At 54.3% G+C, this 24,013-nt stretch overlaps 1 protein-coding gene and 1 long non-coding RNA gene across 3 annotated transcripts in view; one reads left to right on the top strand and one right to left on the bottom strand.

Moving 5' to 3' along the window:
• Window positions 1–918: 918 nt before the first annotated feature.
• On the bottom strand, window positions 919–4,662 carry LOC117308153 (uncharacterized). The gene is made up of 2 exons (XR_004522103.2): window positions 4,337–4,662; window positions 919–1,553 (listed from the first exon to the last, which is right to left on the bottom strand). It is a non-coding gene; the product is annotated as an uncharacterized lncRNA (long non-coding RNA).
• Window positions 4,663–11,667: 7,005 nt separating this feature from the next.
• Window positions 11,668–24,013, top strand: part of PMEPA1 (prostate transmembrane protein, androgen induced 1) — a 58,653-nt gene continuing 46,307 nt past the window's right edge. The window contains exon 1 of one of the 2 annotated variants that reach the window (XM_073793132.1): window positions 11,668–11,788. Coding sequence is in view for 1 of the 2 variants with exons in the window: in XM_033839178.2 (XP_033695069.1) it covers window positions 12,659–12,770 (112 nt within the window). In the remaining variant the exon portion in view is untranslated. Of the gene's footprint in view, window positions 11,789–12,105; window positions 12,771–24,013 lie in introns of those variants that run through there. The other variant, XM_033839178.2, reaches the window with a different exon arrangement.

Here is a 24,013-nt window from a genome sequence, read left to right as displayed (position 1 = left end):
ACTTTCATCACATCTGCAAAGAGTGGATGGTCAAGTGACATGATTTTCAACAAGGTACATGGCTGGCTTTCCTAATCAAATGACCGTCCTGGAATCCCCCCCAGTCACATTCTAGAACAGATCTGTGAGAGGCCCTGCCTCAAAGGCCCAGAAAAGGAAGCGATGCGCAGGCTCTGGCAAAGGTCCCCTCGGAATAAAGGTCACTTCCATTTTCCATCAGCAGACCCGACAGGCAGGCTGTGGTGATGCTCTCAGGCCAGGCTGCAAAAGCGGGGAGTGGGGAAAATGAGGCAAGCTCGGCCTGAGGTCCTCACCCCCAGGACACAGCACCTGCTCAGCTCTCACCCCGTAGGGTCTGATCGATTGGTTTATCAGGAACAGCCAGAAATCCAGATTTGTTAAGGTGAAATTTCCTCATTAAGTAAGCAACTAATTTAAAAAATTTAAAGTGCTCTGTAGATCAAGCAAGACACATCCAGTGGGTGGCCAGTTCCCAATGCCTGCTGTTGACTGGGGTCTATCAGAACCCAGCCAGCGTTTAGGAAGGTCTTCTCTGGAGCAGTATGGGAGGAGGGTCCACAGCTGAGGCTCTGGGGACAGATGGACTCGGGTCCAAATCCATCCTTCACCAGCTGTGGAACCACAGGCAAGCTACAACTTCCAAGCCTCAGTGTTCCTATCCGTAAAATGGGGTGATAAAATCAACCTGCCCGGAATGGGGACTGACATGTACATACTACTATATATAAAATAGATAACTAATAAGGAACTACTATATAGCACAGGAAACTCTACTCAGTACTCTGTAATGGCCTATATGGGGAAAGAGTCTAAAAACAGAGTTGATATATGTATATGTATAACTGATTCCCTTTGCTGTACAGCAGAAACTAACACAACATTGTAAATCAACTATACTCCAATAAAAATTTTTTTAATTTAAAATATAAAAATTAAAAAAAATAAAATCAACCTCCCTGGGAAGTTCACATTGAGATGCTCCAGGCCCCCAGCACAGGGCCTCCCATAGTGAATGTGCTATAAGGACTGGGCGTTATTATTATTGTTGTGTTTCTGAGATGCATCCTTTTGCATATTTTAATCATTCATACATTTGGCTGCAACCTACAATCACTGTGTACATTTAACATCTGTTCTGCCCCCTCTTCTCTCTTCCAAAGATGTTCTTAAATAGATTGTGTGACTTTAAAAAGATCGGATACCTTCCTGCTCAAGGTGTGGAAACTGAAGTGCACGATGATCACGTCGGGAGAGATCAAAGACTCGAGACCCAGCTGGGGAGAGAAGTGTCCAGGAGGAAGCTGCGGCTCTCCCTGCTCTGCGGTCTGTCCTGTTCAGAGTTTCATCACTCACTTAGATGAAGTCCATGCTTGTGAAATTTGCAAGTGACCCCAAGGGGGAGGGGGAGCTCCAGGGCTGGTGTGTGAAAGTCCAGGGTTCGCCAGCGGTCAGGAAGGAACAGCAAGTGTGAGTCGCGGCACTCGGCTTCCTTAGGTCAGTTCCAAGGGTCAAGAGTGACATCACCAGCATAGCTGCAATGAAAACAGTGGCGATGGTGAGTGTTGGCGAGGCTGTGGAACACCAGCAAGGCTCACGTGACTGCTGGCAGCAGTGCACGCTGGTACCACCGCCTCTGGAGACTCTGGAAATATCCGCTAAAGCCAAACACAGGCCGACCTCTGCCCCAAAGCCCCACCCCTGGCAGTGACCCCAGGATAACGAGTGCACATGCACGGCGAGCACGCCGAGATGGTTCCAGAATGCCCGCGGCAGCCCTGCCTGCGACGGCCAACAGCTGCAAACAACCAAAATGAACCGGAGGACCCACAGGAGAATCACGGTGCACCAGGACTGCTGCAGAGCAACGCAAAGGAGCAAACCACGGGTAGAGCGACGAGGATGAGGCTCCCAGAGTTAACAGTGAGTGAAGAGGCCAGACACAAACAGCACGTACTGTAGGATCCTGTTTATATAACGTTCAAGAACAGGAGAAGCGAATCCGCGGTGAAACAAGGTAGAATGATGGCTACCTGCAACTGGGTGTGGTGGGTAGTAACCGGGAAGGGACTGGAGGGAACTTTCTAGACTGGTGGGTGGTGGTTACATAGGTGTATACAACATAAAACGTCATCCAGCTATAGATTTTGGATCTGTGCACTTTACTCTAGATATATGTTCACAAAGACAGACAAAAAGTCGAGTGCGGAGAGCGCCAGCGGCTGTAGGGCAGGTGGCAGGGTAGGATCTGTGAACCAGGACTCCCGAGGAGGTGTAGACCATGCCAGCCGGTGCCTTTCCCTGGGCCCAGCTGGAAACCCTCCTCATTCCGTCCTGGTCCAGGCAGACCTCTTCCAGCAACATGCGGATCTGGAGGACATTACAGGGCCAAAGACCACCCATGGGAGCAGGGCCCATCCATGGGGTGTGACATGGGCAGTCACATGGGACTCTGCCCTCAGAAGGGGCTCTGAACTCTGCCGTCACCACCTCGACATTCTTACTAATTTTTGAACCAGGAGCCCTACATTTTTAGCTTGCACTGGGCTCCACAAATTATGCAGCCGGTCTTGAATGGGAAGCCGTGATGTGTAGCTGGGTCCTCAATTTCTGAAGGGTTATTCTATGGAAACAGAAGCACATTTTTGGTGGCAAGAGCATGAAGTTATGGAAGTTATAGAGCAACTGGACCTCAGCTTGATGTAAGGAAGAACTTCCTGCCGGTGACAGTGCCTCCCAAAGAAAGATCAGCAGCCCGTTTGATGAGTGCCTGCTGTGTGACAAGCATCTTCCCTGCATCATCTAACGCTTCACAATAACCCTGAGAGGAGGGACGATTGTTATCCCCATTCTGCAGAGGAGGAAATGGAAGCAAGTTTTTATGGTCGAGCGTCACTCAGCTGCTTAGCAGTAAAGCTGGGATTTGAACCCAGGTTTAAATGAGTCAGAGTTGGCATCCACCACCAGAGTTTTCAGATATTCCAGTGAGGGCTGCACGTCACATCAGGGGCCAGTGGAGGGGCTTTCAGCTTTGGGAGGTGCAGGACTCCAGGGCTCAAGGTGGAGATTCCGGGATTTTAAATGCAGACAGGGGGCAAGGTAAAGAATGCCAGAGCCTCACCTGAGTGCCACCCCTGAGGAGGCTGGTCTTCAGGTGCCTGGCCCCACCTGGGGGCTTCCTTCATGGTTAAACCAGGGGACAGAGACACTCAGGCGCTGGCAGGGACCCTTGAGTAAAGGTAGGCATGTGTGATACAACAGGGAGGGGTGGGGACTGTGGCGACATATGCTAAAAAGCTTAGAAAAATTGCAAACATTAGGCAGGCAGAACCTAAAACACTTCCGCAGGCTGCCCACAGGTCACCAGTTAGTGGTTGCTGGTTTAGACTGCCAGCCCCATGAGGGCAGGGATGGATCTGTCATGCCCATCAATGTACCGCTGGCCCAGCCCAGCACAGGGCCTGGCGCGCCCCAGTGGCAGCCTCTCTGTTCACCCCTCTTTGACCTCTGCTACCCAGCAGAGCTGGGCAATGTGGTGGGTGGCAGGACTCCAGCTCACCTGGCTGTGCCACACCCACCTGATTCCTCCCTTTTCTCTGAATTCCCAGGAGCACAGGGCTGATTTACGAGAATTTTCTTAGAAAAGAAAAACAAGTACTGGATAAATATTGGGATAAGGCAGTGGTTAAGACCAAGGCCTCTTGAATCTAACCCCACCGCCTCCTAGCTACAGGATCTTGGAAAAGTTACCTGGCCTCCCTCTGCCTCGGTTTCCACATCTGTGAAATGGGAATAATAATGGTACTTAACCTGCTTGTTGTAACTCTTAAATTAGGGAAAACTTGAATCTTGTGACTATTAAATGAGGTAATACATGGCAAGTGCCCAGAGCGCCTTGCACACGATAGGCGTTTAATCAATACTAGCTATTGTTCTTTATTGCACAGCTACCATTTATCAAATCTACTACCTGGCAAGCCCTGCGCTAAAAATCGGTCTTTGAAATAATTATTCCACAAGTACATGTTGAACATGAACTATGGGGCAGACCCTTCACAAGGCACACGGTATCCCCGTCACTTACTCCCCTGGGAAGCTCACATCTTGGGAGAGGTACTGAGTTAGCGCTAGAGAGCACAGCAGGGTGGAGGTAACGGTAAGACACTTGCTGGTCGTTACACAGGAGCGTGGATTCTCAGGGTATCTCTCCTGGGTTCTACCTTATCCCACCAGGCCCTGCTTGGCACACAGTAGAGGCGAGCAAACATCTGTCCGATGAACGAATGCCACTGGATACTCACAAGACCCTATACGGTACCTGCTGATACAAACAGGTGCGGTGAGGCTGATCACCTGGCCCAGGACGCAGGAGGCGTGGAGGATGGCACCCACGCACACCCTCCAGGGCAGATGACTCTCTCCCCAAAGGCGCCGCCGCCACTGCCGCCCCGCCCTTCCGCCACCATGTGGATTTAAAACCCACGCTGCCGCCGGGCTCCTGCCCCTCTTCTGCCATTGGGCGAAGACGCCCGCACTTGTGTCCAATCGAATGGCTGCTCCCAGAATGCAAACTTGGGATTGGCTCGTCCGCTGTGTCATTTTGGGCTGCTTCTGACGTCAGTGGTGTCTGGCACCCCCGCCTCTTCCGCGTCTTGACTGGAGTTAAAGGAGCCGCAGGGGAGAAGACGCGCGAGTTGCTTCAGAGACACCTTTAAGTAGCCTTTAATTTTTTTTTTTTTATTAACGTTCATTGTAAAAGCTACAACAAACAGTGTAAGAGAAATATAAGTTTCATTTAATCCATTACACAAAACTAACCACTGTTAACATTTTGGCAGTTATCATTTCATTTTTTTTTTCTAATAATATAATTTTATTTGTACAAAATTCGGATCGGTTCTGAAGCCTATTTTAAAATTTACTTCATGAAGGACTTCTCTCTGTATCGTCAAATAATCTTTGAAAACATGTTTTTAAACAGTTGCATTATCTTTGATCTTTATTCAAGCAATCCCCTATATTTTTCTTAATTTCATTGAATTTTGCTTTTCCAAATGAAAATAAATATCCTTGTCCTTAAAAATCAGTTCTCTGATTATTTCCTTAAAATATGTTGTAGAAATGGAACCAGAGGGTGAGGACACTCGTCCTTTAAGGCACATTGCAAAATTGTCTTGCATTCATTCATTCAGCAGGTACATACTGAGCAATTATACCTGCCAGTCGCTGCTCGGAGCTGTGGATACAGCAAAGAACGAGACATGTGTAGCCCACGGCTCTTTCAAAAATGCTGCGCCAGTTTCATCACCTCTGAAGCCAGCTCTGTGTTCCCAAACCCCTTATCTGAGCCCAGGGCTCTCTGTGCAGAGAGGAAGAGGTTGTACCTCCAGCTCTGGCACAGGGACTGCAGACAGAAGGCATAGAGCATATGCTGGGTGCCACACCCCTGGGGGGAGGGGGACTGTTGGGGTACCATGATGCCCCATTCCTCTGGACTCCAACAGTTCCTGTCTGGCATTCTGGAGGCCCTGGGGATATCTGAGCATCTGTTCCTGGGACCAAACACGGGACACGCAGGGCACAGTCCAGCAAGAGACACTGAACGAAGCAACTCACAAATTTATTTGAAAATTACAATTTGGGCTAACTTCTCCAAAGGGAAGGAGGGGATTTCTAGGGTTCATTTGTGTTTTGTATGGAACAGGGAGCTCCTGCAGCACAGAGCATGCAGTAATAACAATAATGAAATTTTTTCAAGAGCTTCTTCCTAGCCAGGCCCTATGCTACCTGCCTTACAGGAGTTTTCTTATTTAATCCTCCCAATAGCACTCTAAGTTCCTTGATGATCTCCATTTTAAAGATGATGAAACTGAGGCCTGGAGTCATTAAGTAACTTTCCCAATCAAGGCCATGCAGTTAGAAGTGGTGGCCTATACTTGTGTGACCCCAGGTTTTGGCATGCAGAATTCAGCGTTTGGGAAATGAATCACTGAATGACTGAGCCCCCAGAGAGTAAACTCTACAAAGGCAGAGCCTGGCTTGCCACGGCTGCAGTGTGGAACAGTCTCTGTGTGCCAGGTATGGTGCCCGTTGCTGGCCCAACCCAGCCAGGTGGACGCAGCCCTCCCTGCACCCTCTGCGACTAGCCTGGCCTGTACCCTCATACCCACCTCCTTCTTCACCAGCCCCCCTAATCCCAGCAGCAGAGTGCCACTGCCCAGCCTGGCACAAGTGTCTTTTATGCCACCAAGTATCACAGGTTTACATTATTACTCACTTCTGACAACAGTAAAATGTATCGTTCATGAGAACAGAGACACAGAACATTTCTGCCCCAGTATTTCTGGTCCATGAAATCAGCTTCAATGACAAACAGTTCTTTCTGGACATGTTTTAGACATGAGCTGAACATCTGGAATCTTCCAAACCCCTCTCAGGCTCAGCCTGTGGCAGGAAAGTCTGTATCCTAAGCTACATAAGGTAACCAAAGACCCCGCAGGGCCTGCGCCGGGAGTCAGGAGCAGGGTGCTGGCTCAGCTTGGCCCTTCTCCAGCAGCTTGACCTTGGCCAAGTCATGTCCCTGCCTGGGCCTCAGTTTACCCATCTGTCAGAAGACAGGATTTAGCTGAAATGTTTCCTTCCGTCCTTTCCTTCGGCCCACCCCTCATCTCCCTGCCTTGGTCTCAAAGCCCTGTCTTCTCTGTAGAAACCAGTTCCCTGATGGAAATGAGAAACTACACAGGAGAGAAGGAGGTGACTCCCCGGTGGCATCTGTGACCAGTTTAGCAGGGCTCCTTTGCTGGTCGCTGGAGAGCTCAACCATGTGACATCCGTCCAGGAGCTAAGCTCCCGCATCAGCACCTAAACACGCACAACACAACCAGCAAAACACACACACACACCCCTCCCCACAGCACGAGTGTGTCTCAGGATACAGCCCACACACGTGCAACACGTATATGCACACACACACACACACACTCCTCGCATCTTTATGGTACGACTTCTGGATCTGGTTCTGGTACGAGGCAAGCACTTGTTCTTAGTAGGCACTGCCCAGGTCTCTGGCTTCTGGACACTTAGAAGCTGGTCATTAGGAGAGCACATGGAGACCGGAAGTGGAGCGAGTGAGCCAGCCAGGAAGACAGGACTGTCGGCCAGGCAGGAAGGTGGCCCCAAGTGTGGCTTATCTGTGTGCGTGTGCGAGCGCCACTCATTTACTCCACGGGGGTTTGCCAAGTGCCCGCTGCATGCCAGGCCCTGCTCAGTGCACTCGCCAGGGGTGCATGAGGGACGAGCCAGACTGTCCTGCCCCCGTGGGGTTACCACTCAAGTGGAGACAGACGGTGAACACGCAGACACGTGTCTCATGCTGCTGGTCACTGTGTTGAGGCCTTGAAACGCTCTCCCCTCCCCACCCCATGAAATCCTGTTCCTGCCCCGCTGAGGAGTAGAGGAGATGTGGCTTCCACGAGGTGAGGCAGCCTGCCGGGGTCATCTACGGGGCGCCCGGAGGTGCCCCTGCAGAGGTCAGCTGCTCTTGGTCTTCGAAGGCGAGGTTTTACAGACAGAAATCACCAAGCAGTGGGGCAAATGGTGGAGCTGGGGAAGCCTCTGTGGAGCGCAGGACCAGCGGGAAAGGCAAGGCGGACCTAGGCAGAGACAGCGAGGATGGCGCAGGGGAGCAGAAACACCGTTTGCTGAGGTCAGCCCACGGGCTCTGGGGCTCTGCCTTCACAGCCTGCTCCACCTCGTTCATGGGCTCCAGACCCTCAGCGGCCCCATCCGTCCAATGGAAATGCTTCACAGGGCTGACGTGGGGATCCAGCGAGCTGAGCCCTGGCTCCCTATAGGATCCCGATGCACAGTTGTTGAATGATGAAATGTACAAATACGAAGAGGCTAGAACAGGGCCTGGCACACAGGCAGTGTCCGATAAACATTAGCTCTTACTAGTGCTTAAAAGCAAAACAAGACAAGAATAATAATAAAAACACAAAGTCCAAAGATGCTGACTTGGGAAGATCGATAGGCCCATGAAAGCACCAGTAGCACTGGGGGCTGGAGGAGCTGAGGGAAAAAGTGACTCAGCGGAAGGGGTTTCCAAAAGTGGCGAGGCGGGAGAAGAAGTGGTTAAACCACTTCAGGCCACCAGAGACTGTTTCTGAAAAGGCAGCTCTGTCCCGCAGGCCTGGGGATGGCATGAGGTGAGGGGGCAGGGCTGGACCTCACAGGCCGGGGTCTGCTTTGTCCCCACTGGCCGCTGTCAAAGCAGGCCCCAGCGAGCACAGTCAGGACACGGCCGGCCACCCTCGACCACGACCCAAACCCACGCTTGTTTCCCTGGTCCCTGCAGGGCCGCCGACGAGGGCCTGGCACCTGAGTGGGACCGTCTGCAGGACTCGCAGGGCCCATTGTTCAAAAACTATTAATTATGAAGAACTTCAAGGTGGTGACAATAGAACCTCAAACCAAGCAAGGGGCCCTTCGGAGCCCGGGGCCTTGGCATCTGCCTGGGCTGCACACCCGTGAAGCCGGCCAACAGTGCAGCCCAGACGGCAGGTACTGGCAGGGGCGAGGCCTCCTTACGGGGCTGGACCTCAACGTTTCTATCTAAAGATCCCCCTGTGGGAGATCCAACCCCTGCTAGGGGCAGACAGCCGCATGTGCTGTCTGGAGGCCCAGAAAGGCGTGTGCCAACGGTTGTCTGGGGACACACACCCATTTCACAATCCCACGACCTGTAACCGGGTTGGGAAATGTATTCCAAGTCCCAGATTTCCTTTAGTTCCTCTTCCACCAAGGGCTCTGGCCTGGCCATGTGCTGCCCCCAGCCTGGGGCTCCCTCCCTGCTGTCCCACCTCCCCAGAGGGGCCACCTGACCCCTTGGGCTCCAGCTGCATCCAGGCCGGGTTCCTTTGTTTCTTTCCAACTCTTGTCCCTCTGAAACCATCGCTTGGACTTACATGTTTACGCATCTGCTGTCTGTCTCACCCGCAAGAATCCGAGCCCCAGGAGGGCCGTAGGAAGGTGCTCGGTACACATGAGTTGAATGAAACACCACCTCCTCGGAGTGGGCTGCCCCGATCGGCAGCCCAGCCTCTAGCCCATCATTACCGTGTCTGAAGTAACCGAGTTTAGCTACGGGTTTTCGGGCCTGTCTCTAGTCTCTCCTGACTCCCACGATGTCACAGGAGGGTAGGGAGTTTGTTTTGGTGGCTGCCCTGTGTCTAGTACCCAGCAGAGAGCCTGGCACTGAATAGAGGCACAACATTTACTGAGCGAAGGAAGGAAATGTCTTTCCCTGACTTTCGGTCTCCTTCCCACGGACTCAGGCTGGCCCAGCAGAGGTGGGCCACCTCCCAGTACCCGCACTGCCAACAGAGTGAGCTCTCCCATCTCAGTCCACATCACCTCTTCCCGTGCCCAGCCTGAGAGCGCACTCTGTCCCCCGATCACTGAGCTCCCGGCACCACATAGGGTCATGCCTGGCACACAAAGGGTTGCCAGATTTAGCAAATAAAAACACAAGACATCAAGTTAAAATTAAATTTCAGGTAAGCAGCACATAAATTTCCAGTATAAGTATGTCTCAAATCCTGCACAAGATACACTTATGCTAAAAATTGTTCATGGTTTATCTGACATTCACATTCATCTGGCAGCCCTAGGCACACGTGAAGCCTCCCATGAGTGTGGGTAGTCAAGTGTATGCTTCTTCCAAAGCATCTTTGTCCTTTCCTGCTACCCACTCAGCCAGGGGCCCTGTCATTGTGGGAAGGCTTTCCAACTGTCAATATTCTCGTCTGCAAAAGTGAAAACAACATAAGGCCAGAGCCTCCCCGGCCGGGGTTCCATGAGGATTAAATAGCAAAACTGCTAATATATATTCAGCCCTCTTCTTATGCCCTTCCAAGGCACTGCCCCCCTCACCCCCTCACAATCACCCCAGGCAAAGCCACCTTTAGCATCCCCACTTTGAAGAGGACGAAACTGAGGTCAGAGAAGTGAAGATACTCAGCAAGGTCACATGACTGTGTCCCACTCGTCCTTGGAGGTGCCGTTGCCACCGCCATCCTGAGACCCTGCATTAGGCCTCCAGGCAGAACTAGCTTTGGAGCCAGGACGGAGACCACTAACTAGTCCCAGGTGTCACCATCAAGACAGTGGGGTCACATTATAGGTGCTCATTAAATGTGACCAGTGCCGTTGCTCCAGACAGATGAACCAGAGGTCAGTGTAGTGGGTTTGTTTTTAATCCACTGAATTAACTGGTTATTTTTGCCTGGTGGCAGTTTAACCTGAATTGTGTAAAATGTTGCCTCATTTCCAAGACAGTCAACGGTGTGTGATTCTTGCTGCCAGACAGGCCAGATCGGCTGCAAGAGAATTCAGGAGCGCAGGGGCTGCCCCTGGCCTCACTGAATTCCTGGCACTCAGGGCTAGCTAGAGCTCAGTGAAAGTCTGTTGATTGAATGAATGAAGGAATGGCTGAAATGAGGGGCAAGGCTGGTGGTCTCCTTTGGGGAATGAGTGGGATTCAAGGTCATCCCCAGGCCCTGATAACAATTTCAGGGACTCCCCAAGGCGTGTTCCTGACTCTCCAGCTTTTTCTCCAAACTGCTGAGGTCAAATTGCAGCCAGACCTCCCCTGTTCCTTCCTTGGACCTGCTGGTGAGATCGACCCCTCCTTAAGGTAGGGGCTGAGACTGTCCAGCCCATGGCAGGGGCGCCCTCCACCGTAGGCCCTGAGCGCTTCCCCCCTTCCTGGCCCCTGGGCTTGGCTCCCTCACCAGTCAATCACTCCTGAGCTTGAACCCTCTAGAAAAAGTTTCTGGGCCTGCCCTCCTAAGAAAGCAAGAGGCATCACTGTGCCCCCTTGGGGAAGAGACCTCACCACTTTTGGGGCTGCCATTCAGTGAGTTCTACAAGATACAGCTCTGGTTCCAGTCTATTAAAAGGAAATGCCAGTAACTTTTAACACCTACCCCTCCCAAATGCAAAAGTATTCTCCGCTCATTAGGAAAACTCCAGGCATTACAGGGATCTGTGGGTATTTAAAGAACTAAAAATATTTGGGCGGGGGCCAGGGTGGGGAGCTGACCTGGGTTCAGCTTAGACTCCTCCATTGTGTGACCCTAAGCAAGTGACCCCCCTGGCCATTTTCCGTGTCTGTAAAATGGGGATAATAATATTCCTGCCCCTCAGAGTAGGCGTCAGATTGCGTTCATGTTGATAAGTTTCTGGCGCGTGGTAAATAAGTACTTGTTAAATAAATGGAGATTTCGGGCAGGGTCTAGGAGAGGACACACCGAATTGCTGAGAGGATGTGGAGATGGGCCAGGGAGGGGGGCCTCTTACGTAATATTTTAATATCTTTTTAATTCCAGGAGAATGTGTTCTTGCAGCACTTCTGTAATTAAAACTTGAAATAAAAGTACACCCCCGCACTTCCTCCCCCGTCTTTAGAACTCCCGAGCTGTGCCCCTTCCCCGCCCCCCCGCCCCAAGCCGGTGGCCCCTCGGGCAGCAGACGTTGGGTGTGGATTTGCTCCGGGCCCCGCCGGCTGGGAAGTTACGAGTCCCGGACACGTATTTACATGACAAGGGCTCCCGGGCGTTTCTCGGAGCTGTCCGGGGCGTGCCTACGCGAGTTCCAGTTTTCCCCAGTCTACCTCCTCTCGGTCGGGTTAAAGTGCGCGGGGGGCGCAGTGGGCTTGGGGCCTCCTGGGGCTGCAGATCTGGAGTCGGGGAGCTTACTGCGAAATCAGGTAATGGGTAACCTGGAGGGCTCCCCCCTTCCCTTAATTTCCCCTGCCCCGAGTCCCAGGGACATCGTGCTTCTCTGGGGGGGTGGGGGACAAGCTTCCCCCCGAGAGCCTCGGTCAAGGACCCCGGGGACCGGGTTGGGAGGAACGCACCCGCGATGGCTGGGACACAATCCCGCTGCCCCGGGCCTGGTCTGTGCCAGGCAGAGCTTCCTAACGGACCCCCGTAGGGGAGGGGACGCTGCGCCCTTCCTCCGCCGCGCGGGTCCTGGGTCTACGCGGGCCGCCTTGCTCTGGCCCTTTAAGAGCCCGCCCCCTTCCCCGTCACCCCGCCCCGCGGCCCGGGGAAGGGGTGCGGGGGAACCTCGGCGGGGATTGGCGCAGCGCGCGCCCCCTCCCCGGCCCCCGCGCGGTGGGAACCGGCAGCCCCGTCTAGCGCTGACGTCAGACCGTCTGCCTGCCTCCGACCGCGGTCTCGGAGCGAAACCCGATCTCCTTGGACTTGAATGAGGAGGAGGCGGCGGCGGCGGCGGCGGCGGAGGCGCTCGGCTGGGGGAAGCCAGCAGCGGAGGCTCAGCCCCGGCGGCAGCGCGCGACCCGGCTGCCAGCCCATTTCCCGGACGCCACCCGCGGGCACTGCCGACGCCCCCGGGGCTGCGGAGGGGCAGCCGGGGGGCGCAGGGGAGCGCGGCCCCGAGCACTGAGTCCCGCGGCGCCCCGGGAACTTGGCGGCGCCCCGAGCCCGGCGAGCCGGGGCGCGCCTTCCCCGCCGCGCGCCTCCTGCATGCGGGGCCCGAGCGCCGGGCGCCGGCCGGAGCCCCCCCCGGCCGCCCCCGAGCCCTCTGCGCCCCGCGCCGCGCCGCCGCGCCGTCCATGCACCGCTTGATGGGGGTCAACAGCACCGCCGCCGCCGCCGCCGCCGGGCAGCCCAATGTCTCCTGCACGTGCAACTGCAAACGCTCTTTGTTCCAGAGCATGGAGATCAGTGAGTGACCTCGCGCCCCCCTCCCCGGAGGCCCCGTCAGGCTCGGACCCCGAGTCGAGGCGCAAATGCGGGCGGGGGCCTGGGCCGTGCGCGCCCCCTCGGGCCGTGCGCCCCGCGCCCCGGCTGCGCCCGCCGCGCCCGGGGCGCGCCCTCCCGGCTCGCGGCAGCTGGCGGCCGTCCCGGCTTTGTCCCGCGGCGCTGCGAGCCTGGCACGGCCCCCGCTGCCCGCGCCCCGCCCGCCAGGACTCGGACCCGGGGCCGAGCTGCGCAGAGGGCGGCGGGGCGCCCGGCGCGGGAGGGCTGGGGCGGGTGGATCCGTGAAGTTTCCATTTTATTTCCCTAAAGGGCAGTCGCGATGGAGCAATTAGGCCGGCTCTTTATCAACTTTGGATTGGGGGCAGGGGGGTGTCAGGCGTGTGAGACACTGTCTGGCCTGCGCGGTGCCTGGGGCTCCGGGTGTGTGTCTGGAGCGTGCGTGGCTCTGTGGGTCTCGGTCTGTGTGAGTGGGTTTCCGTACGTCTGTGGAGTGTGCGTGTCTGGGTGTCTCGGTCTAGGTCTCGGCGTCCCTCTCTCTGTCGTGTCTGTGTGTGTGTCTGGCTCGCGGGCTGCCCCAGGAGTGTGTGTGCCCGAGTGGGTCTCAGGGTCTCTCTGTGTCCGGGTCTGGGTGCCTCTCTTGAGTGTGTGCATCTCTCTGGGGGTCTGGGGACCATTTGCGTCCAGGTGTCTGAATCCAGGGCTCAGCGCTGGCGGGTCTGGCGAACGTGGATCCTGAGTGTGTGTCATTGTGTGATTGTCTGTGTCCCCGACGCACCTATAAATAGCTTCTGTCTGGACAGCTTGGCTCAGTCTGGCTGGGACGGTGGTTACAAATGAGTCAAAGTTTGGGGCTGTCTGTATTTGGGACTGCCTTGCTCTGAAAGGGGGAGGTGGACCAAGGGTGGGGAGGGGAGTGTTGGAAGCTTGGCGCTGACTCGCCCTGTGCTCGGAGAAGTTGAGACAAATAAGCCTGGACGTCCGTCACACATAGCCCACCCAGGTGAACACTGGGGTGGATGGGCATTTAACTGGCACCCCCAGGGGACTGCCTTCTAACCTACCCTTTGGAGACCTCTTGTCTCTGAGCTTCAGTGTCCCCTTGGTCTCCCCTAATCTCCCCAGGCGAGGGTGGCACACAGCCCTTCCCTGCTGGGGCCAGCCTTCTTCCATCTGGGACCAGGAGTCCAGAGGCAGCCGCCACCGAGCGAGGGCAGTCACTGGGTGACTCATAAGCCAGTTTCCGCAGGCGGCTGCCACAGTTTTCGACCCCTGAGCCTGTACAGTGAGGCGCAAGGGGTAAAAATAACCCATGACCGGCCCTGCTGGGGCAGGCTGGCTGGCGTTCGTGGTGGGTCCTTCCATCTGCCGGTCCCCACTCCCTCCAGTCCTGGAATTGAAAGCCTTGCTCTCCCTCACCACCACCACCACCACCACCACCACCACCACCACCACCCCTCCCCCCCCCGCCCCCCCGCAGCTGCCTCTTGCCAGGCGAGCGAGATGCCAGGAGAACCTGCCCAGAGCCAGCGTTTGCGGAATTGAGTTGCATTAAACCAGATTGCTTCCCAAAGGCCCTTTGTGAACTCGGGAGGCTAATGAAATGCAGGAGGATATTATTAAAATATGTTCGCACATGTTTGGAGAGTCTCTCTGGTGCTAAGTGGATTGGTGCTCAAGTACTCCTCGTGCCTCATTTTCCCCCTCCCATAAAACTGCCTTGGGGAACTCCCCGCACCCCGGTCCACACTGTCAGGTTGAACTTATCCGTGATGAGGGCTGAGCATGGCCGGACATTCTGCTCTTCTTTCTTTGTGTTCAGGACTTTTTAAAAAATTCATTTTTATTTCTGTGCCTTCTTGGGCTGATCAGCCCTGACAATATTTTGGCCGCGACACCGAGAGGCCGTTAAGTCCAATGCCTGTTTTGACCGCTGTGCTTCAGCGTCTGAATGGGACCCTTGAGGTTATTAGTGCTTGGAACCCTGGCCCGCTCCAGCTGGCCCTGAGGTGGCCCATTAGTCATCATGCTCAGTGTATTTTTTACACACGGCCCTCTACTTCCTGGAAGAAAGCCCAGGGCAGGGAGGGAAGCGGTCTTTAGAGCGCAGGTATAATATAACAGTTTGTTGCGAGTGCTAATCAGATTTCCCGGAAACAGTCTGATGAGGACTGCTTTAAAGGCCTGGAGTTTCTTTATACAAAAATAAGGAAGGAAGGAGGGAAGGGAAAATTGAAGGGAGAAAAGAAACGGGCAGTGGTCGCTGTGCCTTTCTCATGATCTGAGCTGGGGGTTCAACTGGAACGTTAAAGTTGGATTTGGAGTTGGTCTGCAGGGCAGTGCCCGGGTGGCTCCTCTTTTAAAAGAGAAGAGGTTGCCCTTGGTAGGTCCGTTAAGCCCCCTGGGCCTCAGTTTCCTCATCTGAAAAACGAGACCATGATGGTTGAAATAAAAAACTCTACCGTCTTTCAAGACGAGACCTCTGCTCTCCAAAGTCTGGCTGGGGGCACCAGTGCGGGAAATGGCTTCCTGCCCCTCGAATGGCGCTGGGTCCTTGGTGTGGGTCTTCAGCGGCCCCAAATATCAGACCCGGGCGGACCCCGGGCAAACTCGGGGTTCATACCCTCGATTTATAGATGAGGGGAAGTGGCGGTGGAAAGCTTTGTCCCAGGTCCCCAAGCAATGCTAGACTCAGACCCAGGGTTATTTCTCATGGAACGCGCACACCATCTTGAAAATGGAACAGGGGCCCCAGAGTAGGTCCACCTTGAACTTGGGGGCTGGAGGAAATCAGCAACGTCTCCTTTGCACCTGGAAGAACGGGAACTGGGTCGGCCCTGAGGGAGCCAGATACCTGGGATGGTCTTCGCTTTGACAAGACACTGCCAAGACTCTCCAGGGGCCCCCATCTTTCCTGAGGGTCGAGGGCTGTGGGCTGCTGTCCGATGGGACTTTGCTGTTCTCAGAACTCACCCCACGGAAAAATACACCATTTCGGAAAAGAGCCAGGGTTCTTGGACTGGAAAACAACCAGCTCAAGTGACAGCCCACCGGAGATGACAGCCAGCGAGTTCGATGTGGCAACTTTTGAGGAAAGGATTCCTCTTGGCACACGTATTTGCATTTTTCTTGGCATTCTTTGACCTCTTTGCAGTTCTGCTGCATCTCTTAGCAATTACCCCCTGTCTTTCTCCTCCAGCTTCTGCCTGAGGCCGTTGGGGGCAGACAGATGCTAACTGTGCCTTCTGGACAGAGCGAGTTGTAGCGCCAGACAGCTGTTGGCTCTCGTGGCAGCATTTCTGGAGGGTCCTGGGAGGTGCCCCTGCCCTGGCTGCGCCCTGCACCTCTGCAGACAGTGTCTATGGTGGTGGCTTGGTTTTTTAGCGCAACCGGAGCCATTGAGCCTCGGATTCCTCTTCCCCGACCTCTCCTCCGATTCCAAACAGATATCCCCACGCACTAGAGACTCCGAAACTCACAGGAAGCCCACTTTCTGGCGGCTTGTGTGGCACATGGGCTGTGCATGTGTAACGCTGGAATCCAGGGTATGTCACCCTTGGCACTAGGACGCCCGGGCCGGATAAGTCCCTGTTGGGAGGGAAGGTTGTCTTGTGTGCTGGCTGTTCAGCAGCGTCCCCGCCTCCACCCTCTAGGTGTCAGGAATAGGGTTGTACTCCCCCCAGCAAGTGGCAACAACCAAAAATGTCTCCAGCCTTTGCCAGATGCCCTCTGAGGGGCGCATTGTCCCTGGTTGAGAACCACCGTTTTAATCACTTACTGGTTTTTCCAAGGGGGCTGGAGGGGGCGGGAGGGCAGATCTCAGTGGAGAGAAGACGATCCTCGGTTCCTTTCCAAAATCAGCCCCTGTAAACGCCCAAGGTGACACCTGCCACTCGTCCACGTAGCCTTTATTGAGCGCCTCTCGTGTGCCGCGCAGGGAGGGTTGGGGCTCCTTCTTGAGGAGATTTCCGGTTTTCGCCTTAGGAGGAAAGACTCGGGCACCCTTGAAAGCTGATATTTCAGGTTTCCGGTTAAACTGTGGACGTCCAGCCGGCACCAGCTTTTACCCCCGTGGACCCTCTCACCTGGGACTTTTAACCCATATGTTTTCTGACTGTCCGGGTTTTAGGTTGAGGCGCCATAGGAGGCTGAGTTTTGACCGGATCTCAGGTCAGGCCGTTGGCCACAGCTTCCCAGGAAGTCTGGGTTAAGCCAGCTACCCCGCCCAGCACGTCCTGCGGGCAGGGGTGAGCTTAGTGTTTGTCAAGCCACAGAATAACTAATGGCTTTTGTGCACACACGCAGACACAGGCACACACACGCGTGTGCACACACACCCATGCCAACACACGCACACGTACGGGCTCACACACTCAGCTGTACCCCTTTCTACCTTTGCGGCCAGCTTCTCTCGAGGTTGGGAATGGTTACAGCTTCTTCTGGGCGTGTGAGACAGACACAAAGGAAAAAAGTGCACACACACATACTTTGTCCCCTATAAGTTGTGCAAATGTATGCACTCTCCCTTTGAAAGAGAGGAAGGGAGATGGAGCTGTGTGTGAGGCTGCCTGGAGAGGAGGCTGGCGGGGCGGGATGGCGGGGGCTGCTTAACTTCGGGACAAGGTGAGATGCACTTGAGCCCCAGTAACCCCAGAGCGGCCAGCTCAGGTGTGCCCAGGTACCACCTCCACGTACCAGCCCCACCTCGTCTCAGGGTTTTTAAACGTCCATGGTTTGGTCAATTGTTAAAACATAAGGAAGTGTTGGAGAGGAGGACACGGGGCGGGCGCCCAAGCCAGAGGGCCCGCGTGGCCTTGTCTCCAGGTGTCATCACCCGGAGAGAAGTTGGCAGGCAGCTTGGCACCTGGGGTCCCACGCAAAGAGAAAGAGCTCTGGCGCACCGAGTCTCGGAGACTGTGCTCCTGCCAGCCTTGGGCTCCTGTATGGCACACGTGCTGAGGAGGAGATCAAGGCCGAGGACACATTCTGTGCTTTTTAAAAGGTGTCGCGTGCATGCCCGCATGTGTGCGCGTGAAGACGCTTGGCTAGGGGTGGGGCTGGGTGCCACGTGCCCCCTCCTCTTGGTGTGCCTGAGGAGCAGAGGGGATGCACCCCACTGCTCCGGGCCTTCCAGAGGCCAGCAGAGCACGGTTCAGGGTGGCAAACTCAGTATCCTCTGTTTCGGAGCGGGGAGCTGCAGAGAATGGCGGACGGAAGTCCTGCCTAGAGGGACCACTGCCACTGGGCTCACCGTTGTCACGTGGGCCCTGTGAGGCCAGATCTCTCCGTTTCAGGGACCTGGACAGCTAGGTTTTGTTGTAAAACTCCTGGATTTTAAGGACTGACAATTCCTTCTTTTCTCACCTGCTCGCAGGTCCTCTCTCTCCCGAGGGCTGAAGTGGGTTAAGAGTGTGACCCAGGGCCAGAGGGATGGAAGCTCTGCCCCACTCCCAGACTTGCTGGCTGTGTCACCTTTCACTGTCACTTGGCCCATCTGTAGGTCTAGGTGACAGCAGCTCCGGTGTGCTGGGGTGTTGGGAGGATTCAAAGATGATTCTCGGGGAGTGTGGCCTGGCGTGTGCACGGCTCTGCGTTCATGGGAGTCGGTGGTGACAGTGCGGTGAACTAGACCCGATGACCCACTTGTCCTGTCCCCTAGCGGTCACACCCTGGCACTCTGCCTTTTGAGAAGGACTTCAGAAGAGGGTTCCTCCACCCTGGGGCTGGGCTGCCGGCACTGGTTGGGGATGTTGGAACGAACAGGCCCATGTGGGTACCATGACCTTGAAAGTGGAGGTAATTGAATATTTGTGTGAGTTTCCTTGTCCCTGGCTGGCAAACCTCCAGCAGGTCCAGCCTTGGCCCAGGAAGGCCCAGACATCTCTTAGGGTCCCCCGCTGGGTCACTGGAATCCAGAGCCTGCTTTGGGGGCAGAGACTGGGCTCTGGGGGTGGAGGGTATGTGGCCATGAAGAAGCACCACCCTGACTCCAGATACCCCACAGGGTCCATTCCTAAGACAGTTGGGAGCACACAGCCCAGAAACTCCAAATGGTTTGAGGCTCTCACTTTGAAAATTCATTTCCATTTTGAACAAGTGAGGGTGCAGGGGTGGAGGATGAGCCATCAGAAAGAGACCGTGATCTTTTCTTCCCCGGTGGGTTTCACTGCTCCACCTCTGAGCACCCGCGTCTTCGCTCCTGCCCTTCCACCTCCCCAGGTGGGCTGTGCCCTCCATGAAGTCACGTCGACTTCACTTTCCTTTGGGTGGCACCACAAAACCAAGCCCTGACATGGCAGGGTCTTGCCAGGGCCTCGTCAGGCACCGGTAGAGGTGTCTGTCACCAAGCCGGGAAAGGTCCCAGAATGGCTTGCCGAGAGGAGCAGGGGCTTCAGCACCGTGGGATGGGTTGAGAAAGGTTTGGGGGCATCCCCAGGCTTTCCAGGAGCCACAGAACAGCTTCTGTCTCCTGTTTCCAGGGTGACTGATGGGTTTTTGTTTCCACTCGCTTTCCTAGTTGGATATGAAGAGCTTATTATGTGCCAGGTACTAGTGACGCATTTTTCTCAATCTTCAAAACAACTCTGTGAGAGAGCTGTTGCTATCACCAATTTGCAGATGCAAAAACGGGATCAGAGAGGGTAAGACACTTGCTCCGGGTCACACAGCCAGGAACTGATGCTCTGTTGGGATTCAAACCTCAGCTCCCTGACCCCACAGCCCATGCTCCCGTGGTCTCTTCCCCATGACACCACACCGACTCCCATTCATGAGGGAAAAACAAATCTCAGAGCATGCAGTCGGACAGCATGCTGACTGACTTTCATTGGAAAGGTCTCCCCCAAACATGTGTCCCGCATCAGGCTGTCTCTGTCTCCTGCTCCTTCCTGCACCCCCAGACCACCACCATCCAATCCTGTGGCAGGGGCTTGCTAAGTGGCCCAGGGCTGTTCCTGGAGGGACCATAGCTTAGCTTTCCTAGGATTTCCAGGCCGTCCGGGGTCTGAGCACTGCCAGCCTTCTGGCCAGGGTGAGATGATGAAGATCTAGACTTTACGGGGGACCTACGTGGGGCAGAGCATCCCGTAGGTGCTGAGTAATTCAGCGCTTCATCCTGCACCGCGGGCGCTGTTCCAAGTGCTGCTCTGGGCACCGCAGAACATCAGGGGACAACTACGCAGATAAACGTACCCTCCAAGGGCTGCCGTTCTAGTAAGGACAGGGACAAGAAAATGAGTTCATTTCGGGGAGGAGGGCTGAGAGGAAACCGAAACAGGGGCAACCTCAAGGCGTCTTTCGGGGAGGCCCCCCGGGCTCCCAGACTGGTCACTGTGTTTGGGCTCCCAGAGCACCCTGTGGGTCTCTTTCCAGACCTATCATGTGGTATCGAATATTGTGTAATGAGTTGTGTCATCTCTCTTCCCTCTGGTCGCTGAGAGGTTGGGGTCCATTTTGTTCGTTATATCCCCGAGCCTGGTTGGTACCTTGTGTATGAGGGGGGAAGGAAGGGGGCAGGGCGGGCCGGCAGGCTCCTAGAAGATTCCAGGCAGGACAGGAGGTGGTCAGGATATAGACTTGGAAAACCATCCTTTTGGGGATCCCTCCTAAGCTTCCCCGCTTGCCCCTCTGTGAAACAGAGGGGAGATTAACACCTGCTTCATAGCTTGTCAAGACAACTGCCCAGCAATGAAAAGCACCGCGGGCACAAAACATTTTGAATGCTCCAGTGACGTTTCCACTGTCTGGGGCAGGAAGCCGTGCCTCAGCCCCCTCCCCACCTCTGCCTCGGAGGCAGGTACTGAAACCCACGCAGAAAGGGGTCTCTCAGCGTCACTTTAGTACCACTAAGAGCTTAGAGATGACACAGGTGCACCGCCGGGCCTGCCCCTCGCCCCCAAAAGGGGGATTTCTAGGACGATTCTTTTCCGCACACAGCTGTTTCAGACTCGGAGGGTTTTTTGATTGCTCTATCCATTTGTCACCCCCGGTGGAGCTGGCGTCCACTCGGATGTGACGGTGAGACCCACACGTTGCAAGGAGTTGGGCAGCTACTGTGACTCACCGTCCGAGGTAACCAGGTGGTGATCAGATCTTCTGGACGTTCCGCAAAGTCTGATATGTATTTGTTTTTCACTGGAGTGGGAGGGGGGAGGAAGGGGGTGGTCACCTGGCTTAGAATCGGTGCCTCTGCAATGCACTTGTAGGATGTTGAAAGCATTGGGAAATGTGGAGTCTGATTTTCTTTACCTTCAGATGTATTTTAACTATAGTCATTTATTACTGTAGTCGGTGGGTTTGGGAAGTGGTTCTCCTGGCAGAAAATAGAGTTTTAATTATTTGGTAACAAGTGTAAACTCCCAGGGGCTCTGGGATCTGAACGTTGTGGGTAAAGTTCGCTTCTGTCTTCCTTGAGCCACAGCTGTTCAAGTTACACTGTCCTCTGGAAACGTCTCCTGGTGCCCCATGCCCGGCACCGGCGCTGGGCTCCCCGGGGCTGGACAGATACACCTTAAACCACTGAACAGTCATATGAGTTCAGGACACCAACGTGCCTTTGATGTTTGGAGAAACGGTCCCATATCTTCTGTCCCTAATACGGACTTCGGTGGTGATGGGGCTGGGGGCAGCTATGCCAGGTTCTACTTAGGATGCGTACAACTTTTGCATGATCTTGGCACAGAGTAGATGTTCAGTAAACAATGAGGCAGTGAGTGAAAGGGTGGATTTATGGTGTTCCTTCGTCACCCCCGTGGCTGCTGGGAGCGTGCACTGAGGTCCTGTAACTGCCGGCATTTGATCCGTCACCTTCTGTCATCGCTGTCACGCTTCAGGGATAGGAGAGTCTCTGTAGGTCCTTAAGGTCTGCAGGAGCTGATGTTTCTATCCCTGGCTTTGCGGTTGCAGGCAAAAGTGACAGATCCAGCTGTGGATCTGTGTGGGTGTCAGTGGTTAAGAATGCAGAAATATGTGCTTTAATATGTAAAACTGCATATCATTGGGTATAAAAAATACATACATATATAGACTTATATTTATAATATAAAATATGCAGAATATTTTAAGACGTGTGCATTCCACCCAAGGCTAGGAGACTTCTCTGAGGTCCCCCGACTGGAGGCCACAGCGGGAACCACATCCCCACACCCCCTGCAGGTGTGCTTTGCCCTGGGCTCCCCCAGGGAGGTAGAATCAGGGTTCCCAGGCTCTGTCCTCAGAAGCAATAGAAACGAGCAGCTCAGTCAGTTTTCCTGCACGTTGTGGGCAAAGCAAACTGCCCTTTCCCAAAAGAGGTTTTTTCAGCCCCGCTGGTCTTGGGTACCTGGTTGCTGACTGCTCATCTGAAGTAGATTCCGCAAGACGGCCGCGTCGCTCCCCTTGCCTTGCTTTGCCTGAGAGGGTCCGGGCAGCTGCTGGTAAGTGGGGCTGCCCTAGAGCGTCAGCCAGGCGTGAGCTCAGTTTTGTTCTCGCTTATGTCACTTTGCCCACCAGGGTCAGACATTCCTGACGGGGATGCTTTCAGACTGTGCTGAAGCTGCCCTATAACGTTCAAATGCCTGACCAACAGCGTCAACCCAAGCCCTGTGGGGTGATTCGTCCCAGAGGCCACATTTACACTGGGGAGGCTCAGAATTTGCACGTGGCCATAGCAAGCGCTCTTTCTCCATCTGCCTAAGCTTTATAGCAGGTAGAGTAGCTTTGCTCTGATGTCCCTCCAGTGGACGTCAGTTGAGAGACGGTGGAAGAGTCTGGTGGTTGTAGATGATGTATTTCAAAATCCCGATCACAGAAGGGAGAATCTGTGTGGTCTGTTACGGCTGCTCCACTTCAGGAATAAAAAATAAAAGTCAACACCAAGACGTTTAGTAAAACTAAGTGCGTACATGCGTACTTCCTTTACACAGCTCATGTGGCTACACAGCAAGGCTTCATCAGGGTCTTAAATAACCCTCCAGAAGAAAGTAGAAAGCGAAGGAGGCAGGGAGGGTCCATTCAGCCTGGGGAGCCCTGCAGGAATTTGGTATCTGCCCCTGCCCCAGTTTGCGAATTCCCAAGTCTGAGAATTCAGGCTGAGGTCCTGCAGCTGGTCACGGGTCTAATCGCCTTCCTGAAAATAATTTAGTCGGTAATAATTCTGTAAACCTATGAATCAACTTTGCGCAAACACCCTGAGTAATTTCTTTGTTCTTTTCTTTCTCCTCTGTAAATTGGCGTCTGTAAAAGCCAAAGGTTTGGTCTTGTGGAAGGCATGATTCATTTATTGGTGTCTGTGCTGCCCCGTTATCGTCCAGTCATTTCAGAACCCAGTCGCGGTGAGCCGGGAATGATTCATACGGGGCTGAGTTGAGCAGCCGATGGGGGTCACAGCCACAGGGGAAACAATTTTTTCTAATCTGTTTGCGGTATGGGAGAAAAAGATGGCTGCATCGAGATGATGGAAAGGGTGTCAATTACATCGGTGAGTGTAGCCGATGAAATGACACCAGCCAGCCCTTTGAACACCCCTCCGTTTGCTGCTGTTGATCGTCCTGATGGACCACAGCTAAATGCACTCCTATCTCGGGTGTATCTCTCCTGTGTTTTGTGGATCCCAATCTCTGAGCAGGCTGACATCTAGGGACACCCCCAGGCAAACCTAGAGCAGACTTTCAACCCAAAAGCCACAAATGCAGAGAACATTGCCTTTTTAAAAAGTCTATCCACTAGGTTCACCACGGGATAGTTCAGATGTCCAGGCTTAAGGGTCAGGGACCACTCCCGTCCCCGCTGTCATGTCTCTAACAAGGACAGTTATTAGGTGTTTGCAGTTGTCAAGTCTCTGCATTAATCTGTAGCGTGTGGGGACTTACACGTGGAACTGCTAATTTTGTCTAATTTTATTAGTTACTTTTCGCCCTAAATAAAATTGTCACCATCCTCCCATCCAGAGGGTAATTAGAGTCGCCTGCGACGTGGCGCAGAGGTGTAATTATGAGTCCAACTTCCAGTCATCCACGTGAATCTGGGCCCTGCCTGCAAGTGCATAACCCAGAAGTCGCTTATGTTTAGTTAAGGACTATTTCTTCCTGTGGCCATTTCTCTTCTGAAGTCTCCTTGTCTGGTTGATTCTCCATCTGTGTGACTTGCTCCACTGTATCCTGTCCTCCGCATCGCTGAGTAAGGTCCTGGCTCGGGTATCTGTGGATCCCCAGCTCCTGTAACTCTTTAGTTAG

The sequence above is a fragment of the Tursiops truncatus genome, chromosome 15, assembly GCF_011762595.2.
Source record: "Tursiops truncatus isolate mTurTru1 chromosome 15, mTurTru1.mat.Y, whole genome shotgun sequence".
Classification (NCBI taxonomy): Eukaryota; Metazoa; Chordata; class Mammalia; order Artiodactyla; family Delphinidae; genus Tursiops; species Tursiops truncatus.
The sequence above is the reverse complement of the archived record's forward strand: the minus strand, read 5'-3'. Positions and strand labels throughout refer to the sequence as shown.